Below are 22,343 nucleotides of genomic sequence, written 5' to 3' on the forward strand. Positions count from 1 at the left end.
GCGCACTTCCCCCTGTCACGCTGATCCCAGTGCCGGGAGGCCTCACGGCTCCACTGATCCAAGTGCTGGGAGGCATATTATCCTTTTACTACATAGCATAGAGGCCTGGTGCACGGGTGGGGGCCGGCTGGTTTGCCCTGAAGGGTGTACTGGATCAGGGTGGGGGTCCTGCTTGGGTGCCTGGCCAGCCTGGGTGAGGGGATAATGGCTGTTTGCAGCTGGTCACACCCCCTTCAGGGTGGGGGTCCCCACTGGGGTGCCTGGCCAGTTTGGGTGAGGGGCTGAGGGCTGTTTTCAGGCTGTCAGGTGACTGAAGCTCCCATTTTTTTTCTTTTTTCTTTTCTTTCTTTTTTTATTCTGGGCCAGCTTTAGCTTTGAGGCTTGGCTCCAGCTCTTAGGCCTTCGCTGCTGAAAGTAGGTTTCTGGCCTTTGTTTACAATGTTGCAATCATGCTGGTTGAAGCCGGGACTAAATCTGGTTTCTGGGGTTTTTTTTAGCTTCTATATTTGTTACAATGTACAAGCTGCAGGCTCAAAGGCCTGCAGCGGCAGGCGGGGAACGTTGGTTTCCTCCGTCACTGAAGGAAGCAAGCCTCATGTTAGTTTCAAGCTGCCTGGCTGCCAGCCGCCATCTTGGCTAACAGTTAATTTGCATATCTCGCTGATTAGCCAATGGGAAGGGTAGCGGTTGTACGCCAATTACATGTTTCTCTTTTATTAGATAAAGGATTACATTTGTGAAAATTAGCAGAAGAGTTTATAAAAACAGTTCTGTCAGGACTTCCCAAAAATGATGGAATGTACAGTAAAAATAAAATTTTCTTATTGAAATACTATGGAAACCTTATTCTATAGTTTATGAATTTAGAGTTTGTGATTCCTTAAAATGGTATTAAAATAAGATATAATTTTGCAATATGCTTGAAACATTTAACAATAAAATTTGAATTAGAGTTTATACATTAAAAGCAATGCTTACATCTTAAGAATGTTTCCTGGGTATATACTTTAATGAAAGTGTAGTAAACTTGAGACAATTCCTCTAATCACTGCATGTAAATTATATGTAAATTAAGTTATTTTTTTTCTAACTTAAAGAACCTACTATTATAAATAGCCTTTAAAGACTTTATTTAAAAAAAAACACAAACAAACCAAAACCCACTTTACTATGAAAGCAATTCTATAAAGCAAGCACCAGTTATCCTTGGTAGTGAAATCTCTAAGCTCCAATTCCATCATCTATAAGTGATTTTAGAGATTGGTTGACCACTTAAGTCCTTTCAAGTTCTAAAATGCTATGAGTCCATAAATGTAATAAAATGGTTAAATACCATTTTAATTCAGTTTACTAAGACATTAGTAAGTTTTTAATTCAATGTACTATGTACTGTTCATCAAAATCAGTTTTTATGGTAAAAAAAATGCTAGGCACCACACTTAATGGCCTTGAAACAATCTTCATATAATAAGATTATGAGAAAATATTAAATAACCACCATAAACAAAAATATTCAAGAATGTGTAAAGATCAAAGTTAAATGCATTTACTTTTACATATAAATGATATTTTATATAAATTTATTTCTGAAATTTAAGAGTTTGCAGATAAGATTTTATATATTTTCTAACAATATAATTAAATTCTGGAGGAGGAACATTTGGTGGTTTAGATAATGTCTAGATAAAATCACTACTTAAAACTAATTTTAATTAAAATATGCAACACCATGTCTTTTGACTGAAATATTTCTGAATTGAAAAATAACTAAAATTTCTGAGACATAAAGAAATGTAAAGCTATTTACCTACAGATACTGCAATTCCTATGTAAACCACCGTAGTGATTAAAATGGCTAAGAGTGTTCCTTTGGGTATGGCTGACTGAGGATCCTAGAAGACAAGAAGATTTTTTTTTAAGTATACCTTTAAAAATAAATACATGTATACCATTTTTAATATATAATCAATATAGTGCTTTCTAATATAAATCAATACAGTACTTACTGCAAGATCACCGGAGATATTTGCTCCAGCCAGAATACCAGTTGCAGCAGGAAAAAAGATAGCAAAGACAGAAAAAAAAGTCTCTTCCTCTCGAAAATCTGGTCCAAAGTTCTCATTAAATATTTCAGCTGTAGAGAACAAAACATTTTTTGTAATTAATAGGTAGATTAGACCGTAATAATTAGGTCAGGAGTAAGTGGTATGCATGAACCCTGACATTTCTTCAGTTCAAGTAACTGATAAACTCTTGAATATTTCTTAATTCACACCTAATTCTTTTCTTATATGAGGGAACAGTATATACCAAAATGATGATTTGACCTGGGACATTTCCTACTATTTTGTGTACCTTCATAATCAAGTTTTGAGCACCTCTAACTTGATTATTAACGCTGGTCCAAATGTAAATCAAAGCGTGGATAAATCCCTCAATCTCAGAGGTCAAAGAAATAAGAAAGGAGGTAGGAAAACAAAGTAACATCATACTAATCTGGAACCTTTTTTTTTTTTTAACATTCAACATAAATACTATCTGTACAGTTTTCTCTATTTTGTAGTGATAACTTGTTTGATTTTTGAGGCTATTTTTGTGTCTTCCAAATAATTTTAGCGTAAGCAAATTAGGTAAAGGTCCTTTCCATTTCAACAATAATGAAAGCTTCAACTAATCCTACTGTTTCCATCTATTCTGATAGGTCCTGACACTAAACCAATTAACAGTCATTTATTCATCCCTTCACCCATCCTTGAGCATCACTGTGTCAAGCCCTTACTGGAGCCATCTAGTTATATCAAGAAATAGAATAGCAAAAAACTAGACATTGTTCCCACCTTTATGGAACTTAAGAATCCCAATTGGGAGCTACACAGTCAGTAAAGAAGCAAGTCATTACAAATAGCAGTAAGTAGACTGATGGAAACAGGATGCTGTGATAAAGAATGAGAGAACCTAATTCAGTGTGGTTACAGAAGGCTAAAGGATGTAACTATGGAAACAATACTTAAAAAGATACTTTACTGAGCAAGAATCAGCCAGGTGATGATTAGGGAAAATATTACACCAGCAATAAGAAATGACATTTATAAAGGCCCAAAGGTAGGAAAAAGGCTTAGCTCTTTGAGGAATTAAAAGAATGTAAAGCTCTTATCATAGTAACATGGAGAATAAAATTAGGTTGGTAAAATCAGTGGGGGTGAGACTATGCAAAATTTTATTTTATCCTAAATATAATGAAAAGCTAAGGTAGGCTAAGAAACATGCAAATGATATGATGTTACTAAGGCTTGTGTGGATGCTGTGTGGATAATGGACCAATGGCATCAACATCTGAAGCAGGAAGACCCACTAGGAGTTTACTCCAATGGTTCAATCTATGAGGGGAGAATAATATAGAGGAAGATTAGGAAGTAAAGGGGCAGGTAGGGAACATTGAGATCCAGGCTTTTTCCACATACTGTACTCAAATGTTAAAGTCTGAAAAGGATTGTGTAGGAGAGACATCATCTAAGTAGTTATGTATACCCAGAATTTAAAAAGAGAAATCCAGGAATAAAAACATGTCAGTCTCTTAATAGCATTTGGAGCCATGAGAATAGACCTCACCAAAGGAAAGAATACAATTAGAAGGCCCAGGACCAAACCTGTGCAATTGACATTTAGAGAGTAGGAAGAGAAGGGGGTAAAAGGAGTAATAGAGAGTGACAATGTGACATCAAAACAAGAAAAGTATTTCAAGGAGAATGAGACAACTAAGTGTAATGCTGCTGGGAAGCAGAGGACTAAAATACTGCACACTGGATCTAGTACCATGTGGTTGTCACCTTGACAGACGGAAATCAGATAAGGATTTAATGAAGGAAATAAAAACATTTGGTAAAAGTCTGATGGGAAGTAGGCTATGCAGTCTCCAAGTATCCTACAACATATTATTACTTAACTAGAGGCCTGCTGCACAAAATTTGTGCATGGGGGGGTGGGGGAGGAGAGGAGCACTGTCCCTCAGCCCGTCCTGCACTCGCTCCAATCCAGGACCCCTCAGGGGATATCTGACTGTCTCTCACAATCCAGGACTGCTGGCTCCTAATGCTCGCCTGCCTGCCTGATCGTCCCTAACTGCTCCCCTGCTGGCCTGATCACCCACACCCAGGACCCAGGATTCCCTCCTCAGGCCAGTCGCAGGCATCCAGGACCCAGGCCAGTTTCTCCTGGGCTGGCTGCAGCCACAGGGGACTGTGAGTAGGTGGCTTCACCTGGGCCACAGCCGCAGATGCCCGGGACCACGTGGCAGGTGCCTGTCCCTCTCCCAGGCCACAGCCTGGTTGGTTCTCATTCCTCTCTCGCGAGCTCATTTGTGCCTGGGTGATCCCCAATCCTCTCTCCCCAGTGTTGAGTGTCTGAGCCGTTATGGCTTAAGGGCATTACGACCATTTGCATATTAGTTCTTTATTATATAGGATTACAAAGAAGAAAATGGCAATCTCACAATAAAGAAACCTCTCAGATACCACTTTGACTAAGTCACCAAAGTTAAAACCATCACTGACAGGGAAAAAAAGATGTGTCTCCTAATGTGATGCATTACATATCGTTCATGCTATTTTCCTGGCAAAAACAAATAACCTGAATCTATGAAAATAAATCAGATGAATCCACTGGAGTGAGTTCTACAAAACAAATGGCCTATATTCTTGAGAAATGTCACTATCACGAAAAACAAAGGCTAAGGAGCTGTTTCAGGTTCAAGGAGACTGAAGATTATGTAAAGAACCATTTTAAAAAAAAAGAGACATGACAACTCAATGCAATACATAACCATTCACTGGCTCCTGGTCCGAGCTGGTGTTGCTCAGTGGTAAGAGTGTTGGACCATGCACTGAAGGGTCTCAGGTTTGATTTCTGGTCAAGGGCAAATACTTGGTTTGCAGGTTCCATCCCAGCCTGGGTAGGGACACATGTGGGAGACAACCAATCAATGTGTCTCTCTCATGTCCATGCTTCTCTCTCTCCACCTCCTTTCCTCCCTTTTCTTCCCCTTCCCTCCCTCCCTCTCTGAAAATCAATGGAAAAGATAACCTTGGGTGAGGATTAGCAAAAAAAAAATTTTTTTTTTAGAGAAGTGGATCCTGGAACAGTAAAAGAAAAGGGGCGGGGGGAGCTACTATAAAGATTTTTATAGAAACAATTGGAAAATTTTGTATACAACCCATATATTAGATATTAGCATTGTGCCAAAGTTAAACTTCTTGAATTGTCCTTTTCCTTAGAAGATACATGCTTACGTACAATGTTTAGAGGTAAGTCATGATTTCTGCAACTTCTCTTAAAAGTTTTAGCCATCATAGTAGTAATGAACAGATACATATGAAGTAATAAAACAAATGTGGCAGAGACAATATAAAACCATTCATCATTAGTGAATCTAGATGAAGGATATAAGGAATTCATTGTATCAATTTTCCAAGTTCTCTGTAAGTTTGACATTATTCTGGAATAATACATAAGTGAGAAGTTTGTCTATGAAAGGGAACTGGAAAATGAGGTGGTAACTAGAGGAGAATAAAAGACGAGATAGCATTTCAAGGATGAGAATTACTAGATCAAGTTCATAAGCATTATAGAGGTGAGAGTTTTGAAACAAGGAAGTGAGAGTCAATTATCTATACTAATAAAAGGGTAATATCCTAATTAGACCATGTCGACCGGACATCTTCCAGTCGTCCTGCCTTCCTTCCGGACAAAGCCATGGTGGTGGGGGGCAAGGCAGAGGTGGATAGGGGCAGTCAGGCTGGCAGGGAGAGCAGTTAGGGGTGATCAGGCCAGCAGGCAGGTGAATGGTTAGGGGCCAGCGGTCCCGGATTGCGAGAGGGATGTCCTACTGCCAGTTTAGTGGGATCAGGCCTAAACCGGCAATCGGACATCCCCTGAGGGGTCCCAGATTGGAGAGAGTGCAGGCTGGGCTGAGGGACCCTTTCCACTCCCCCCACACCATGCATGAATTTTGTGCACCAGGCCTCTAGTAAAAGGATAAATGCCTTTGAGAAAGTAAAATAGGATCCAGAATAGAGCAGAGGCACTGGAGAGAGACTTCTCGTTTCAGAAAGAAAAAGAGGAAAAATGAATCCCCCTACTAGGTAGTCATTTGAACTGACAAGTTTATCAATATAACCTGTTTACTGCCAACACTGCCTTAGTATAACAAGAGGAAAACCAAGAGGTATCAACCACCACAAAAAGAAAAGTCACATTCCAAAGTATATTTAGATTTATTTATCTCAGACTGAAATAGGCCCAGATGTGCTATTTAAACATAATATAATTATTATTCTAGCTAACTGTGTGATATTTCTATAAGTGGCCAAATTTCTGAAAATAAGGAAATGAAAAATGTGGCCTAGAAAATATACTTAAATTAATTAAAGTCATAAACAGAAATATATTAATTATTAGGAATATTTTAAGTAATCATTCACTATAACTCTTAGTATTTCCTTTAGAAAAAAAGTGACAAAAACTAATGTTCAGAAACATACATAATAATATAATAAAACATGTAAAAATCATTCATAATTAGATAATTTATGAGAGCATAAAGTAATGAAAGTTACCTACCTAACTAATGTTGCAAACTTTTACTCCTGGAATGCTTAGTAGACACCTCTTCCCCCAATCCAGGAAATCAGGAATTTAATGCCCAGTTTAGAAGGTGGCAAGAGCACAAGTAGTCAGACAAAAATCACACTATCAACCCAGGACCAGTAGGCACAAATAATGGGCAAGGTCCTTGAAACAATTCATATCAGAAAAATGCCCATCCAATTAAGCCAGAGTCTGATATAGACTAAACCAGTTTTATTCACATATGATCCAAGGACTATATGTTGTTACCAGTCAGCAATAAGATGCAGGAGAGCCTGGCCTTTTCCTCTAGGCAGTGGTTCTCAACCTTCTGGCCCTTTAAATACAGTTCCTCATGTTGTGACCCAACCATAAAATTATTTTCGTTGCTACTTCATAACTGTAATGTTGCTACTGTTATGAATCGTAATGTAAATATCTGATACGCAGGATGGTCTTGGCGACCCCTGTGAAAGGGTCGTTCGACCGCCAAAGGGGTCGCGACCCACAGGTTGAGAACCACTGCCTAGTGCTTTGTCAACTGAAAACAGACAGGTTTGTAACCCAAAGTAATAAGCTTCTCTGATGCTACTGCAACTATTCTTTCCCACTTTCATTTTATTTTGTGTAGATAGGTTCAGAATTGCTCATTTAAGTGGGGAGAAGATAAGGACTGGGGTAGGGAGTAAGGGTGGGGGCTGGGAGATACAGATAGACCCTTTAGGAAAAAATAACAATTAAATTTCACCATTAGTGACAATTAGATGTGGAATGAAAAGGGTTATAGAAGACAAAAACTGGGAAATTCTCACACATTTAATAATGCAGCCCAGACAGTGTGGCTCAGTGGTTGAGCATTGACCTAGGAACCAGGAGGTCACAGTTTGATTCCTGGTCAGTGCACATGCCCAGATTGCAGGCTCAATCCCCAGTGTGGGGCATACAGGAGGCAGCTGATCAATGATTCTCATCATTGATGTTTCTATCTCTCTCTCCCCCTTTCTCTTCCTCTCTAAAATCAATAAAAATATATTTAAAAACAATAATACTGCAAATTGTAGAAAAACTTAAAAACTGAAATTACACAGAAACTGAATTTCTAGTTACTTTCAGTCTCAGACACTTTTAGACTGTTGTGCTAAAATACAACTAAAATAATGAAAAAGTCAACATCAGAACAAGTTACCTTTCACTTACAAATTCCCAAAATTGGTGAGAACTAAAGCAGCTTTTTTCAGTAGCACTGATTTTTTTTTTACATTCTATTACCTTTTGTTGCTAATAATGAAAAGGAAAGATACAAATAAAAATGATTTTTTAACTCCAATTGTAACCATCTTAAGTATACAAAACTAAATTGAATTGCCAATTAGTGAATTATTATACCAAACTTACTTACATTACAAAATATCTAAAATGTACTAAATTTACTAATAGAATGGTATAATATACACCTTTAAAATTATTCTAGCTTTTTTACTTACATTTATAACCAAAGAAACCTTTGGGTTTCTTGCTCTCCAATGGGATAAATGTTCCTATGACGAAATCAGCAATAGCAAGTAGGAGAATCACCAAAAGAACAATCTGAGCCTGAAATTTTAAACATTAAAAATAAAAATCAAATCTCTTATGTTGTACATTCAGTTCCATTAGAATACAACTTCCATGGGGGAAAGGATTTCTGTCTTGTTTCCTCAGAGCATCAAACAATGCTAAGCACAGGGTAGGCACCCCATAAAAAAAATGATGGCAGAAGTAGAATGATGCCATATATTTTGAAATTTATTAATGATGCACATGCCTTCCCACAAATCATAAGACACTATAAATTCCAAAACACCATAGGCTTTTCATTCTGTGCATCATTCTTTCCTGTCCCCTCCACCATACAGTACAACATATTTGCTAAAAACCCAAGTTTTATACCAAGTCCAAACACAATGTTGAATGTGTGACAGTGATATGAAAATAAGGAAAAGTATAAAAAGAAGACAACACCCAGGAGGGGAATTCAAGTAGCAGTGGGACTGGAAGAAAGGAATAATCCATGCGAACTACCATCTCTCCTCTTCCACTTTTTTTGTTTTGTTTTATTGGATATAAGAGATATATAACAATATATTAGTTTCAGGTATATAACATAATGATCTGATATTTCTATATATTGCAAAATGATCATTATAAGAAGTTCTATCCATCACTATACATTTTTTTATTTATACATTTATAGTTATACATTTTTTTTCAGTGATGAGAACTCTTAAGATACACTCTTTTTAACAACTGTCAAGTATACAATAGAGTATTATTAACTACTAGAGGCCCAGTGCATGAAAATTCATGCACTTTAGGGGGGATTCCCTCAGCCTGGCCTGCCCCCTCACAGTCCAGGAGCCTTCAGGCGTGGGAGGCAACCCGGTGATCAGGGGAAGGCGATGCCCCCATCACACTTCTGCTGCTGCTGCTACCAGCAGTGCAAGCCTCCGCCAGCCCTGGTTACTTGAGCCTTAGGCAGCCCTGGGCAGCTGGGCAGCTGGGCAGCCGCCATCAAAGGCTTGCCTGTGCCTTGGGCCAGCCCTGGGCGGCTGGGGAGCTGAGGGGTCTGGGGGACTCTGGAGGCAGGCAAGCAGCAAAGCCGGAGGGCTGAGGGGACTGGGTGCCACCATCTTTGAGTGCGTGCCAGTCAATTAGCATATTCCCTCCTTATTGGCTGTGGGCACTGCCATCTTTGAGGGCATGACAGTCAATTAGCATATTCCCTCCTTTTGGGCTATAGTCACTGCCATTTTTGCCATAGCATGAGGGTCAATCAGGATATTCCCTCTTTATTAGATAGGATTGTCACCATGGCTGAACATTACATCCATGACTTACTAATTTTTCACTGCAAGTCTGTACCTTTGACCCCTTTCACCCATTTTGCCCACCCCACCTCTTCTTCTCCACTCTTAACCTCCCTATAACACTGGGCAGATGCTCATGAAAAACTGAGCCATCTGTGGGAATAAGGACCACTTAAATTGTTGTATGAAATTCTTTTCAGTAAAGTCAATTTGTTAAATGTATAAGTAAATGATTTAATTTTATACTAATGACTTACCTACCAGGGAAAAATTATTCTTTCAGACTTTGCTAATTCTTGATCTGATAAATATTATCATAGCTCATATACAATACAAATATGTGATTTTATACAATCTATAAACACGAACCTGAAGTGACTTTGAGATGCTCAGTAGTATCTTTGTAGATATGCATTATTCAGGAAACAAGAGCTGTACTATGGCATAGTCCCTCAAAGATACAGAAATATATGTATTTGGGTGCTTTGCCCATATATTAACACGTGAATTCAGCAGTTCCCCCAACCCCAAAAACAATGGTACCTGTTTGGGTAGTCATGATTTCTGAGATTTCAAAAGCAAGGAAGATTATCTTCTCTAATCCCTAATGGCACTAACTTGAAGTTTACTGCCCCTATGTTTATTTTTTAAATTGAACTTTTAAATAAATTATAAAGCCTGCAGTTTAATTTAAGTCATACAGTAGGGGCTGGAGGAGAGGTAGGAAGTAAAATATTTTTAAAATACTGTGTTTAACTAGATCCTGAACTGATGGCTATCTTCAAATATCCCCTGTCTTGTCAATTAGAAAATAACCCTATACATAAATTTCCCTGAAAAAGGCCACTTAGGAACTTTTAAAATCTAAAAATGTTACCACAGTTTAATGCATTCTTAAAATAAAAGCTTTTAAAGTTCATATATTAAATATTTACCGATATTCCAGTGATATCATTACTTACTTTTGCTTCCCACTCCATTCCAGCTACTGAGATACCTAAAAGGATCACCACAGTAATGGCTCCGATAATTCGGATATCATTAATTTCATCTATCATAAGAATAGAATGCTCCTAGAAAAAGAAAATTATAAATAAGCAATATTAGTTCTTTTAGATAGTCTTTATTTCTTTTGAAACATTTTAGAGATACCACAGTGCCTTACATGTAGGTGAATAAATGCCTATTTAACAAATGAATAGGAAGACCAATGAAAAACGAATATTTACTATTGATGTGTCATTCAAGTATATGACATCAAGAATATGATTAAATTAATAATGCTATATTTAATCAGATGTATATCAAAAAGGGAATTGCTGACAATAAAAAATCATATAACTAGTTTTAATAGAATGTTCTTAAGGTACATAGCAGAAATATTTTGCATTCGTTTTTATTAGTGAAGTCAAGCTTTAAATATCTTTTAGTTTGCATAAAAGGAGGTGAATATACTTTCATGCGGTAATCCAAAACACTGTTCCTATTCTATAAGCAAAAAAGTATTTGTGATTGAGTATCAATGAAATTAGAAACATATACTAAATTAAACAATGAAAGAACATGAACTCTTATTGATTATATTGCTTGCTTGCTTGCTTACAGCCCTACCTTTCATTCATCCATTTAGCCTACATGAATGAGGGCAATGCCAATGTAAATGTCAGTGTTTTCAGATTTTACATATCCTAATGTACCACATACTACTGCAGAAAAAGAGTTACAATAGCCCTGACATGAACAACTGTGTCAGCTGAGGTTCCTATCATTTAACAATATTAAATCCTATTTCTCTTCTGCTTTAACTCAACACATCCTAATGACTCTTTCCAAACAAGTTCTCTTGTAAATTTCAGAGCAGTATATCAACTACTTTCTGGCCAGCTTTACTTAGATACACCTCTGGTTCCTCAAATTAGACCCGAAAATTAAATTGTCCTATGTTCTCTATCTCACGTGAATGGTTTTACATTCTGTCTAAATCCCCAACTCAGAAATTTGTGTATAAACTGGAAATCCTTCTTTCTCTTTAGTCTCCTTCATCCCATTAATCATCAATTCACTTATTCAACATTTTTTAAATCTGTCAAATTCACCTACACCTCCCCAGCCCCACTCATCATTGTTTTAATATAAGCCACACCTCCTCTCCCAGGATAACTACAACAACCTTTTAAATGGTCTCAATCTCCCATTGTGATCACTCAATCCAATCTCTACTCCGTGATCAGATATTTATTTAGGTCACGTCATGATAATCTGATCATGTCATGATCCCCCCTCTCCCCCAGTCCAATCTAGATAAGATCTATTTTAATAGCAAACAAGACCCTTTCTGACTTGATACTTTTTCCTTTCTCTAGTCTTAAAACTCTTGCCACTTTGTACTCATCATACAGAAATATAGTGGGGGTTTTTTAACCCACCATACTCCACCCTTCTAGGTCTGTTTCCTTTTCTTCACTGTTCCCCCCATTCCACATCCCCACTCTCCTATCTGCATGCTGAAGCCTAGACTCCCTTCCTTGACACTCCTCTGCGACCCCCATTTCTGGATGGTAAGTAAAGTGATCCTCCTTTGTGTTGCCAAGGTCCCATTTCTGACATTCTATAATGATTTTCCTTTGTGTACCTCACACACTGAACTTCTTGAAGGATGAGTTTTGTGTTCATCACTGCTTTCCTAGCATCTAACATGGGGAGTGGCATATAGGCCCTCAATAAAGATTTGGGAAACAAATGACTAGAAGAAAGGTGAATTACCTTAAGTAACTCCACCACAGTTTCTGCAAATCCAACCACATACATAGCAACTGCAACAGCATTGGCAAAAGCAAATATCAGGCCAATTGCACCACCAAATTCTGGCCCTAGACTTCTAGATATTAAATAATATGCTCCTCCTAAAGAAAAGGGAAAAAAAGAATAGTACTAAAGTTAGTATTTTAAATGTCCTCCTCCAGTGAGGGGGGTCGCTCTCCCGGGGGGGGGGGGGGGGGGGGGGGGAGGGGTGTGTGTGTGTGTGTGTGTGTGAGTGCAGCTAGAATAAATCAATGGGGGGGGAGGGGGGCAAAGAGGACATCTGTAATACTTTCAACAATAAAGATGAAAAAAATTGTCCTCCTCTATAATCAGCTGAAGGCCTGAATAGAACAAAGACAGACCTTCCCCAAGGAAGAAGGAAATCTGCAGCAGATAATCTTCAGACTTGGAACTACATCATCAGCTCTTCTCTGGGCCTACAGACAGCAAACCCACTGCAGGTTTTGGACTTCCCAGACTCTATAATAATGGGAATTACTTCCTTCAAATAAATCTACACACACACACACACACACACACACGGTTCTGTTTCTCTGAAGAAGGCTTATACAGACATGTTACAAGATAAATATATAAAAATCCACCATTTTCCCACGTACTAGCAATGAACAATTAGAAACTGAAGTTTTAAAAAGTAACCTATTTACAACAGTACTCAAAGACTGGAAATACTTAAGTCTAAATCTAAAAAATATTTGCAAGGTCTGTGTTCTGAACAACTTAAACCCAAAGAAGAACTAAATAGGTACACCACGATTATGGAGTGGAAGACATAGTTAAGATGTTTATTCTCTCCAAATTGATCTCTAGATTCAACACAATTCCCATCACAATCCCACCAGGATATTTCACAGAAATTGGCAAGGTAATTCTAAAATTTTTAATGAAAAGGTAGAACAGCCAAAACAATTTTGGAAAAATAACACACAGTTGGAAGACTCACACAATCTAGTCTCAAGAATTACTATAAAGCTACAGTACACCAAGATAGCATGATACTGGATTGAGGATATATCTATAGATAATGGACCAGCATAGATTCCAGAAATAAAATCACGCATGTAGGGTCAATTAAACTCCCCCAGCTTTATTAATATATAATTGACATCTAACATTGTTTAAGATGTACAGTGTGATTATTTGATATGCATATACATTACAAAATATTTGCCAAAATAAGGTTAGTTAACATATTCTTCACTTCACATAATTACCATTTTTTATTATTGTTAAAAGAATATTCAAGATTTACTCTTAACAACTATCAAGTATACAACAGTATTTTTTACTATAGTCTCTATGCTTTCTATTAGATTCCCAGAATTTATCTTCTGATAAACGGAAATCTGCGCACTTTGACCAACATCTTATCATTTCTCTCACCCCGTAGCACACTTTCCTACTCTGTTTCTGTGAGTTCAACTTTTTTGGATTCTATAGGGTGTCCCAAAATTCACGCAAGTAATTTTGATAGAAAACACAGGTTTATAATTAAAATTGTAAAATTTTTATTGATTCATAAAGTATACAGTATAGGGTTATGTATGGAATAGCACATCGGGTAAATGGCCTCCATGGTTTTGCTGGCATATATGCAAAACCGTGGTCTTCATTGTCCCTGCTCCTGGGCCATAATTGGTACTTGGTAATGCTTATCAAATTGAAGGGATTGAAATCAAAGGGCAACATATATTAGAATCTGATTCAATAAACCAAGTAAAATTAGGCTTTTATTTTTGTTGTTGTTGCTGTCAATGCTCACGCAAATTCAAATCTTGCGTGAATTTTGGGACACCATATACATATAAGTTAGATTATACAGTATTTGTCTTTCTCTGACTTATTTCACTTAGCATAATACCCTCCAGTTTCATCAATGCTATTGCAAATGGCAAAAATCTTCTTTTTCGTGGCTGAATAATAGTTCTCAAGTGAGTGCGTGTGAGTATACATACATCACATTTTCTTCATCCATCCATCAGTGAACACTTAGGTTGTTTCCATGTCTTGCCTAGTATGAATAATGCTGCAATGAATATAGGTGCAAACATCTCTACCAAATAATAATTTCATTTCCTTCTAATAAATACCCAGAAGTGGGATTGATGGATCATATGGTGGTTCTATTTTTTGAGTACCTCCATACTGTTTTCCATTGTGGCTGTACCAATTTACATTCCTAAAAATGTACAAGGGTTCCGTTTCCCCACATCTTCACCAGCTTTTATTATCTAGTCTTCTTTATAATTGCCACTCTAACTCACTGTGGTTTAGTTTGCATCCCCCTCGTGAGTAGTCATATTGAACATCTTTTCATTAACTTTCTGTCTTCTTTGGAAAAATGTCTATTCAAGTGTTCTGCCCACTTTTTAATCAGATTGGTTATTTTTTGCTATTGAGTTATATGAGACCTTTATCTATTTTGGATATTAGCCCTTTATCAGATAAGTGATTTGCAATTACTTTTTCCCATTTTTTAGTTGTCTTTTTATTTTGTTGTTGTTTTTTGCTGCACCAAAGCTTTTTAGTTTGATGTAGTGCCATTGTTAATTTTTGCTTTGTGTGTATGTGTGTGTTTTTTTGTTGTTTGTTTTTTCTTTAATCCTCAGATGAGGATATTTTTCCATTGATCTTTAGAGAGAGTGGGAGAGAGGGAAAGACAGAAATATCCGATGTGAGAGAAATCATCGATGCTTTTTTGTTCTTGTGCTTTTGATGTCATATTAAAAAAAAAATTTACTGTCAACACCAATGGCGAGGAACTTTTTCCTTGTGTTTTCTGGGAATTTTACAGATTCACGGCTTACATTTAGGCCCTTAATATTTGTTGAGCTAATTTTTATGAGTGGTATAAGAAAAGAGTCCATTATAATTCTTTCACGTGTGAATATCCAATTTTCCTAACACCTAGCTTTGTTCCTTCTCAAGATTGCTTTGACTATTCGGAGTCTTTTATAGTTTCATATTAATTTTAGGTTACTTTTTTCTATTTCTGTGAAAAATGTCATTGAAATTTTGATAGGAATTGCATTCAATCTATAGATGGCTTTGGATAACTAGGGTCGATTAACTTTTTACGAAAATGCTAAAGCAATGAAATAAAAAAGGGATAATCTTTTAACAAATTGTGCTAGAGTAACTGGATATCCACATGACTCTTGATGGGCTTGATTCCTATTTTGTACATATACAAACATTAACTAAAAATGATGAGAGCCGAAGCTGGTTTGGCTCAGTGGATAGAGCGTCGGCCTGAGGACTGAAGGGTCCCGGGTTCGATTCCGGTCAAGGGCATGTACCTGGGTTGCGTGCACATCCCCAGTAGGAGATGTGCAGGAGGCAGCTGATCGATGTTTCTCTCTCATCGATGTTTCTGACTCTCTATTTCTCTCCCTTCCTCTCTGTAAAAAATCAATAAAATATATTTTTTTAAAAAAATGATGAGAGATATAACTGAAAACCTAAAGTTATAAAACTTCTAGAAGAAAAGCTTTGGGACCTTTAACAAGGCAGGATTTCTTATATAACACACCAAAAGCATAATCCAACAAAGAAATAAAAAGTGATAAATTAGATGTAATCAAAACTAAGACTGCTCGCCCTAGCCAGTTTGGCTCAGTGGATAAAGCCCGAGGACTGAAGGGTCACAGGTTTAATTCCGATCAAGGGCATGTACCTCGTTGCAAGCTCGATCCCAGCCTTAGTCAGGGTGCATGTGGGAGGCAACCAATCAATGTGTCTCTCTCACAATGATGTATCTCTCTCTCTCCCCCTCCCTTCTACTCTCTCTAAAAAAATCAATGGAAAAATACCCTCAGTTGAGGATTAACAACAATAACAAAAAGGTAAGACTACTCTTCTAATGACACATTTAAGGGAATGAAAATACCGTAATTTACACAAAGATGTGGATGTCCCCTAATTCATAAGTGAGTCCATATCACAGACTGAGGATGGGAGAACTCTGGTCTGTGAGTCTTGGACAGCTGTGGGCAAACTACGGCCCGCGGGCCGGATCCAGCCCGTTTGAAATGAATAAAACTAAAAAGAAAAAAGACCATACCCTTTTATGTAATGATGTTTACTTTGAATTTATATTAGTTCACACAAACACTCCATCCATGCTTTTGTTCCGGCCCTCCGGTCCAGTTTAAGAACCATTGTGGCCCTCGAGTCAAAAAGTTTGCCCACCCCTGGTCTAGGAAATACTGGCCTGAGTGAAAGTGGCTGCTGGCCAGGACTACCTACATCACAGAACCTGTTGCCCATAGCCCAAGTAAATTCTGTCAAATCCAAACTCTCCAGACTGACAAGATTTGCAGAACAGGAAAGAGCTCTGGGTTCCCAGCCAGCTGCAGTAATCTGTAGAACATCACTGTCTGTTAAGGCAGGACTGTGCCAGAGATGAAGGTAAGGTGTGACACTATTCTTACTCTGTGGAGACAGAGAACTGAGGAGATGATTAATTAATCTGCTGCCAGTAACTTTAAACAGTACCCCCCAAAAAATCATCACTAAAATATAATCAAGCCTGAAATCTTTAAGCCTCTTTTATTCCTAAGTTTTGACTCTTTTTTTTTTTTTCAGAAACACTGAATGTTTCCATATTATTTTTATCCTAGGTTTCATAATGGAACATTATTACATGTTTACAAGCAGATCATATTTTAAAAAATTACTCTCACTGCTGATACAAGGAACAGAAAGGTTCCTAGCACTTTCTGTCTGGGAAATCAACCTACATTTTTCTAGATTGGTATCTGTTTAATCTCTAAAAGATGCTGATAAAACCAATTTAGTAATATTAAATCTCTCCTGTGGCAAAAAGCACATTAGGAAAAGTACACATTTCACATATTTTCACAGGAACGGAAATACATACCTTACAAAACAAGAATAAAATATTATTCAATATAAAATATAGGTAAATGTCATAAGAATCAAGATAAATAAAATTAAACTATCAAGTACTACCTCAATAGTTCTATTAATAAGATAACTACACAAGTTTAAAAAGGAACTCTTCAAATTGAAATTACTAAACAGAACTGCAACCTTTAAGCAAATTTTAAATATTTCCCTATTAATTCCCTTATTAGCAACTTTAAGTTCATAGAAAATTAAGATGGGTCTCAGTAAACCAAAATAAATCCTGTTAGGGGTCTCTACATATCATTATTCCCATAGAATCCCTCCATTTCTCCTATCGAAGCCTTTGGCACCTTGATCCTCTGCACAGTTCTAGTTCTGTTACTCTCTGTGCAGACCTTTCAATAAGGAAACAGTCCAAATTAAGCCCTCAGTTGCTGAGCTTGAAGAGATCCAATCCAGCATTTTGGTCCTAACTTATTAAAATATAAAATGGTTTACTGTTAAGAACAACAAACAAAGTCACACTCTTAAAGTTTGTTCTCAACCATAACTCCCTATCCTTTTTGCTCCTTGGAAAATTTTGATGAATTAAAATTTCTTGTTCCAGGGAGATTGCCAGTGTGTTATTTGCTGTTATTGTCCTATAGGGCGTGTGTATGTGTATGTGTGTGTGTGTGTGTGTGTGTGTGTGTGTGTCTATAAAGGCATAATATGCAAATTGACTGGACTGCAGAAAGACCAGAGGCTATGACACACACTATCAGGAGGCAGACGCTCAATGTAGAAGTTGTCCCCAGCCTGCAGGCCCCGATTGCCTGATTGGGGCCTGCTGGCCAACCTCTCGGTCCCTCCCCCTAGCCAGCAGGCTACGATCGCCCAGTGGTGGAACGGGGAACCGGGTGGGTAGCGGCAGACATGGGCTGCGCCAGGCCAAGGCGAGGGCAAGCGAGCGGGGCCCTGATCACCATGCTGGTCACCCCACAGACAGAGGGCAACTGGTGGCAGTGGGTGGGGCCGGCGAGAGCAGGCAGGAACGGCCAACCTCTCAATTCCTTTCCGTGGCAGGCAGGCTCCAATTGCCCGATGGGGAACCAGGGTGGGTGACTATGGGGGTTGGGGTCAGCTGCCAGGGAAGATCAGCACTGATCACAGGCCAGGCCAGGGACCCTACCCATGCACAAATTTCGTGTGCCAGGCCTTTAGTCATTTAATATAGTCTTCGCTCCCCTGTGTGCATATTCTACAAAATGATTCCTGGAGCTGCAGGCATGATACATTTCAGATTCAATTTGTTGGGAAACAATATTTCACAGGTACTACTACTGAGTAAAGGGTTTACAAAGTTGGAATCTTCTAATTCTCTTTCCTTCTTCACTTATGTAAATTATATAACGAAAAAATCATTTATTTTTTGGTTACATTGAGTTCAGACAAAGAAACTTTCATTTATGAAAGCTTTATTCAACATTTATCTTTATCAATTTCATAGCATTCTTCAGAGGTGAAAAATGGGATTTTCTTGTTGTATTTGTGATCTTACGGATTTTAGATGTTTTCATCCAAATCAGTTATTAGCAGTAGTATTACTGTTCAAACTAAAAAAACTTCAGTCAGTATTAGCTTCTTCAAGCTAATGAAATTAGTTTTGAAATGAAATTAGTTTTTGTTACCTTCTTTACTTTCCGAGGTGAAAGATGTCTAGACTCCTCTAGTGCATTTCCTGCCCAGATCTGCAACCAAGGTTCCCTTTAATAGAAATACACAATATGGGCACTGGGGGTGCTCCTTACTACTGGGGTGAATAAAGCTAAGAAATATGTCCTTTCTGGATATGAGTCATACTGACTTGATACTTTCCATTTAGAATCATGAGTTCAGGATGCAATGTAATTTCATCAGTTTTATGCCTATATTTACTTACTTCCATGTGGAAAATCTGGTTTTCTCAGGAAACCAGAAAATCCTGTTAAGAATTCTCCAAGTGCATAAAGCAGAGAGGACAGAAGGGGCTTATATTCATTGAAGGAATCTCCAGGGAACATTTAATATAGATGACGCAGCTCATTTATATTCTGTAAAGGACCAGCCAAGTGTCTAGTCAATAACCGGCAAGTGAAAAATGAATACCTTCTAGCATAGCTTCCAAGTACTTGGTTATTTCTTTCAATTAATGCCTTTCCCTTTTTTCCTCTATTGGTTTCATTATTTCAACAAATTTATTTACTTTCTCATTTGTATGAATATCTGAAAACAACAGAAGAATTCTGAATTGTATGATCCAATGGGTTTTTCTCTGTAGTTTCTTCCTTAGTGAGTTGATTCTATCATTTTGAGGGAATGCAGGCAAAACTGCAACATATGATAAGTTGTTGGGACACACTCCACATTCTCATACTTCCTTAGTATTCCAGGACAAAGGACTAGACAGTCTCTGAGATATACTTGTGAATATATATGAAAACTTTTGGTAGTATTGAAAGATGAATTGGGTTTTTAGTCATAATGCAGGAAAATCGATACTTCCCATAAATTTGGATTCATGTGGAAAACTGTCCAGGGTTCATGCTGCCAGTGGCTTCATGTCCCATTCCCCTTAAGGCTCACAACCTAGATTTGAAGAGCTAACAGAGAAATTCTTTGATGATTTTCTGATTCCCTCAAGTAGCTAATACCCCATTCCCTTTCTCCTTCCACTTCTATTCCCCAATAGTAACAGAAAGAAATGAAACACGGGGCATCCAGTACATAAGCCAAAAAGCAACTTCCAGTATTACCTGATAACTCTGGATATATACACATCTTACACTCAAATATCACTCAATCCAGACTCATGTACACATGGAACTTCAGCAAATAGTGATTCATGTTCAGCATAGTCATAATCATATTGATGTGAGCTACCAGCTTCCCTGAGGACAACAGTGATTTGAATCCTCTGGTAAGTAAGAAATATGAAGATAATGGGGGAAAATGAAACACTCAATCTGGGTCTCTCTCTCAAAAACACACACACACACACAAAAAAACCCCAAAACTGAATACAGATAAATAAGAAATTATCCTATATAATAAAAGCCTAATATGCAAAGTGACCAAACAGCGAAATGACAGGTCGGCGGGGGGCAGAGCTAGCAAGCAGGTGGTGCCAGGCCAACCAAGGTGGGTGCTAGCGGACAGAGGGAGGGGACGGCGATCGGGGGAGTGACAACTGGCGGCAGCAGCAGAGGGGTAATTGGGGGGCGAGGCTGGCCACTTCGGCCGGCGCTATCCCCTGATCAGCCTGCCAGTCACCTCCCACAGAGGGAGGCCAGACTGCTGCTTAGGCCCCTGAGGGCTCCTGGACTGCGAGAGGGTGCAGGCTGGGCTGAGGGACGCCCCCCCACGTGCATGAATTTTCGTGCACTGGGCCTCTAGTGTGTATATAATGTCCAATACAGATCTGAAAAATAGTGGAGGCAGATGGAACAGGTTGATCTTTTTCTCAGGTGATCTGTTACGATGACTTTACAGAAGCTGGTACATATTTCTTTTTCCTTTCTCTAGCTGGATGATGAGCTTTGTTTGAAAAATGGAGTTCTTTTCTTCTTGTTCATAGGGGTTCCATGGCCACTCTCCTGGTCTCTTGGGTGCTCTTCCTGGGGAGGGTAAAATCTTACTAGACAGATCTTGTGAACTCCAATGAAAGAGGCCTCAGGAACCTCAGAATATAGTTTGAGTTGAGGTTGTGAATCCACGTATAACTCACAAAAATTGTTAGATAATGGAGAAAGAACTGTGCCTGTTTCCTTCAATGAGAAGGAATGAGGTTACACTTGTACAATACAGACCAAATGCAAGATGATCCTTTAGCTCTATTGATCCAAGGGCTAAAGCATAAGAGGAGGAAACAAGGGGCAGCCCCGTGGAGAAGAAACCTAGCTAGAAGCTCCATTCTTGCTACCAAATACATTCAACAACCTAAAAACTTAAAGCATACATGTTGGGTCAATATAAATATACTACTTTGAAAGTGCTTAGTAGCAACTTTCTTGTCTATATAGACCAATATGCTGCTTTTTAAAGGTAAAAAAATAAGATTTAAATCTCATTTTTTTAGTAACAGTAATCTGATGACAATTGATGTAAAAAGACTGAATTTACCTCCTCGTACAAATCCATTAGTAGCTATTGCTGAAGTAGACAATCCTGTGATAGTTGTCACAACAGTGGCCATCATTATTACAAGGACCGACAGACCTTTAGAGAAGAAGAAAAGGGACTGAGAAAACTTACACCTTATTTAACCTGCCATATTTAGAAATGCTTAGTCCAGTTATACGGTATTTTGTAATAATAACCTATTTTTATCCCATTTTAGAGAAATCAAATGAGAATTATGAGGGAAAAAAGTAACATTAAAACAATAATCTTATACAAAGGAGAACAAAGCTTAAAATGATCCCAGTTGCTTGTATTTTATGAAGTTCAGAGCCTAGACACACACACAGCTACTTTTGTTTATTCATTCTCAAATGAAACAAGTAGTATGTAACTTCACTTACCTATTCCAGCTTGACCTACAATCCATGACAATCTAATGAAGAGCATCACACCCCAAATGTTTAACATGCAACGTACCTGGGAAAGGAAAAGAGGCCAATTCACAGATTTAAAAAAGTAATCAAGTATGATACGGCAATAAATGCTAAACTAGCCAAAAGTAGAATACCTACATTTAAAACGTAGAAAGTCCTTTTAAATATAACTTTTACTCCACCCTTTTCCTTAACAGTTTTTTAAAAGAGCTTAATGAGAACTTAAATGTGAGCTAATCTACACTAATAAAAGAGAAACATGGTAATTGGCGTACGACCGCTACCCTTCCCATTGGCTAATCAGTGAGATATGCAAATTAACTGTCAGCCAAGATGGTGGCCGGCAGCCAGGCAGCTTGAAACTAACATGAGGCTTGCTTGCTTCAGTGACAGAGGAAACCAACGTTCCCCGCCTGCCGCTTTCGGCCTCTGAGCTTGCAGTTTGAAACATTGTTACAAATATAGAAGCTAAACAGAACCCCAGAAACCTGCTTTTAGCCAGCCGGGATCTCAGAGCTGGAGTTGAAACAGTGTTTAGATTATAGAACCCAAAAACCAGATACCTGCTTTCAGCAGACCAGGCCTCAGAGCTGGAGCCTAGCCTCAG

The 22,343-nt window shown here is 38.1% G+C and overlaps 1 protein-coding gene across 1 annotated transcript in view; it reads right to left on the reverse strand.

The window, feature by feature from the left end:
* The window catches only part of SLC12A2 (solute carrier family 12 (sodium/potassium/chloride transporter), member 2), a 91,192-nt gene that overhangs the window by 44,826 nt on the left and 24,023 nt on the right, over positions 1–22,343 (reverse strand). Inside the window, exons 4-10 of the mRNA XM_006764369.2 lie at positions 21,704–21,779; positions 21,303–21,398; positions 12,231–12,370; positions 10,430–10,540; positions 8,106–8,214; positions 2,007–2,134; positions 1,808–1,892 (exon numbers count right to left, since the gene is read on the reverse strand). Coding sequence (XP_006764432.2) covers positions 1,808–1,892; positions 2,007–2,134; positions 8,106–8,214; positions 10,430–10,540; positions 12,231–12,370; positions 21,303–21,398; positions 21,704–21,779 — 745 coding nt within the window. The remainder of the gene's footprint in view (positions 1–1,807; positions 1,893–2,006; positions 2,135–8,105; positions 8,215–10,429; positions 10,541–12,230; positions 12,371–21,302; positions 21,399–21,703; positions 21,780–22,343) is intronic.

This window comes from Myotis davidii, unplaced genomic scaffold, assembly GCF_000327345.1.
Source record: "Myotis davidii unplaced genomic scaffold, ASM32734v1 scaffold159, whole genome shotgun sequence".
Taxonomy (NCBI): domain Eukaryota; kingdom Metazoa; phylum Chordata; class Mammalia; order Chiroptera; family Vespertilionidae; genus Myotis; species Myotis davidii.